This window comes from Diospyros lotus, chromosome 14 (genome assembly GCF_014633365.1).
Source record: "Diospyros lotus cultivar Yz01 chromosome 14, ASM1463336v1, whole genome shotgun sequence".
NCBI classification, from domain to species: Eukaryota; Viridiplantae; Streptophyta; class Magnoliopsida; order Ericales; family Ebenaceae; genus Diospyros; species Diospyros lotus.
The window spans coordinates 29,007,211-29,010,415 of record NC_068351.1 but is presented as its reverse complement, the minus strand read 5'-3'; the positions used below and the strand labels follow the sequence as shown (position 1 = coordinate 29,010,415).

The window sequence follows — 3,205 nt, the reverse complement described above, 5'->3', positions numbered from 1 at the left end:
GAGCCCGATGGATAGAGATGGAAAAGGCGTTGGAAGCTCTAGAAAGTGACTTCTCAATTTGAACTCTAGAAGTCACTTTCTAAATTTCTTTCAAGTTTTAGCGTTTCACTATTTATTGACTAAAAAATGATTTCCTTTTTTATTGTTTCCTCATACTAAACACAAGAAAACAAGGAAAGTATTTGTTGTTGTTGTAAAAATAGGAGACTAAGAAGAATGTGGTCAACTCAACATGTGGAATACTCATCATTAATTTAATTATTAGTTTAAAATGCAGTGACACGTTTAAATTGCCTATATATAGCACAAGCATAAGTTAATAAATATTATTATTTACTTATTTAATAGAGCACATGACTAAAGTTCTTTTAATATACCTCCTATTAAATTGCCTTTATTTTTTGTCTGTGTAATAATATGTCAAGTGAAATTAATTGAAATGTCCTTGAAATATAGCCAGATTTGTCGCAAATGAGTCAATCATCACTTGTCACGTCATTAAAAAAAATAAATTAATTAAAAAAATATGAACTACTCCTTATTAGGCACAAGATTAAAAAGGCCCCCCTTCTTAATAATATCTAATACAAGCATCAAATGCGTTCCTAACATTCATTATGAATGTGGTGCATTGGACCAGCCATTGGACGGAGAGATAAAATCTTATTCCTTGTTTGGCAGGCAGAAAATGAAAGGAAGGGGAAGAAGAAAAGGCATAATTCTCCAAAGCCCAATGGTGATCTCCACTCAAAACATTCTCTGTTCTTTCTTTTCTTCCCTTGCAAGGCAATCGGGAGAGAAAATTTGAGGGGATATTTTCTCTATTCTTTTCCATTTTACCAAACATACCATTCCACCTGCCGCACGTTATATAAAGACATGACCGTTATTCCGTTAAATTAAAATTCCCGAAAGCCTAAGGAGGAAAAGCAAAACGCGGCTGCGTATAAGAGAGAGAGAGAGAGGGGAGGATTGGAAACAGCCGAGAAAAACAACTCTTAAACCTAGCTCTCCCTTCTAACCCTAAAGCATTGTTCTTGGGTCTCTATGTGAATCGTTCCAAGCCGCGTGTGTCACTTGGTGGGCTTTACTTTTCTCCCCAAACCCTAATTCCAATTCACCACCAAGAAATCCCTGAGGTCAAGAACACATTCGCAAGAATTGCGGGTGAAGAGGTCGGTGCTGTGAAGGAGAGATGAAGAGAAAGCGAGGAGAATCAGGAGATGAGGTGGAGCCGGCGAGATTCAGCAAGCATGGTGAAGGCGGACTGGCGTGGTCCAGAGGTGCATTGATCGGAAAGGGGAGTTTCGGTTCTGTTTATTTGGCGAATTCGAAGAAACCTAGATCGCGATACGGCTTTTATCCTGTGGTTATGGCGGTGAAGTCGGCTGAGGTCTCTGCTTCTGGTTCGATTCAGAAGGAGAGAGAGGTACTGAACAACATTGGGAGGTGTCCGTACATAATTCGGTGCTTTGGGGAAGAGATCACCACTGGTTCACATGGTGAGATGGTGTATAATTTGCTGATGGAGTATGGCTCTGGCGGAACCCTAGATGGTTTGATCAAGAAATCGGGCGTCTCTGGGCTTCCTGAATCCGATGTCAGGTACTATGCTAGGTCGATCCTTCGAGGGCTCAATCACATTCACGCGTGTGGCTATGTTCACCGCGATTTGAAGCCGGAGAATATGCTGCTTTTGCCTAATTCCACAGGTGCCGGTACCGAATTCAGGGTGAAGATTTGTGATTTTGGGTTGGCAAAGAAGGTGAAACAGAACAAGAAGAAGAAGCTGGATCCCTACTTGAGAGGCACTCCTATGTATCTTTCGCCGGAGGCTGTGGCCGATAATATACAAGAGCCACCCTCTGATATATGGGCTTTTGGCTGTATCGTGCTTGAGATGCTCACTGGGAAGTCGCCCTGGGATGGGGAGAAAAAATTGGATTCTGAGGCTCTTCTGAGACAGATTGGTGAAGGTAATGAATTGCCTAAACTTCCCAGTACTTTATCGATTGAGGGGAAGGAATTTCTGAAGGGTTGTTTTGCTAGGAAGCCCATGTATAGATTGACTGCTGAAATGCTCTTGAATCACTCATTTGTAAAAGGATTAGCTGATCATGACGTGGAAGTTGAAGAGGGAGAAAAGATTTTAGTTGCAGATGAGATTGTGTTGTCGATTATGTCATATGAAACTGGCGAGGAATCTGGTTATTCAGAAGAGACAGATGAGGAATCTGGTTATTCTTATGAGACTGGTGAGGAATCTGGTTATTCGGATGAGACTGAGGGGGAATCTGGTTATTCCTCCTTCTCTGAAGATGTTAGCTTTGATTCAGAGGAGGAATCCCTTGTTTCGTCTTGGTCAGAGGAGATTGACAGTCAAGAGTTTTCCAGTGTGACTGAAGAAAAAGTATCAAAAGATCAAGAAAGAGGGGATGCAACAAACTCCATTGTATCTCCTGCATCTGCAATTGATGGAGCGATTAAGGCATCATCAGATCAGGTTTCGACAAACACAATGAAGCCTTGCCCCGCCACCTTCACAATTCATGCTGGTATTTAGCATTATGATATCTGTGCTTAGAAGTATACTATAGAGATCATACAAGAATTTTTTGCTGAAGACAGGAAGAAATAAATCATATCTTAGTTGATATGTCATTTAGTGGAACTTCTGTGCTATATTATCGACCCAAAGCATTAGTCTGTTGGCCCCATTTTGCTTTCTGTTAAATGTAGAAGAAAAAGAATCATGCAATCCTATTGACACCTGATGCAGGTACTTTGATTGCTCATCACCAATACGAGAACATTTGCATTTTTGTAGTCTTCATTTTTTCTAGCAAAACATTCTACATTTCTTCTGTCCTTATCTAATACTGTGAAGAACAAATGACAGCTTTTTTCCTTGAAACAAAAGGGGTTTTGCCAGGATTTTGGGTCTACTTAGTTTCCATCTCTAGTAATGCTCACTGAAAAGGAGATGGTTTCTTGAATGAAATTATCAATGTGTCATTCATGTAGTTGAGTTACCATGACCTCCTAAAAACTGATGAGGTTTCTGCAAACTGGAACATGTATGCTGAACGGTTTCATGTCAGTCTGAGCATGGAGAGCCATTGCCCCAAGCCCCAGTTACCAGTCTCTTGTTAGTATGAAGTTGCTCTCATCTGCACTTAGGCTACATTTAGCAGCCAACAAAGAG

The 3,205-nt window shown here is 40.7% G+C and overlaps 1 protein-coding gene across 1 annotated transcript; it reads left to right on the top strand.

Moving 5' to 3' along the window:
- The first annotated feature begins 915 nt into the window (after positions 1-915).
- Positions 916-2,798, top strand: LOC127789602 (mitogen-activated protein kinase kinase kinase 20-like). Its single transcript, XM_052318537.1, has one exon. The coding sequence runs from the start codon at positions 1,196-1,198 to the stop codon at positions 2,561-2,563; it is 1,368 nt and encodes a 455-aa protein (XP_052174497.1). The 5' UTR covers positions 916-1,195; the 3' UTR covers positions 2,564-2,798.
- The last annotated feature ends 407 nt before the right edge of the window (positions 2,799-3,205 follow it).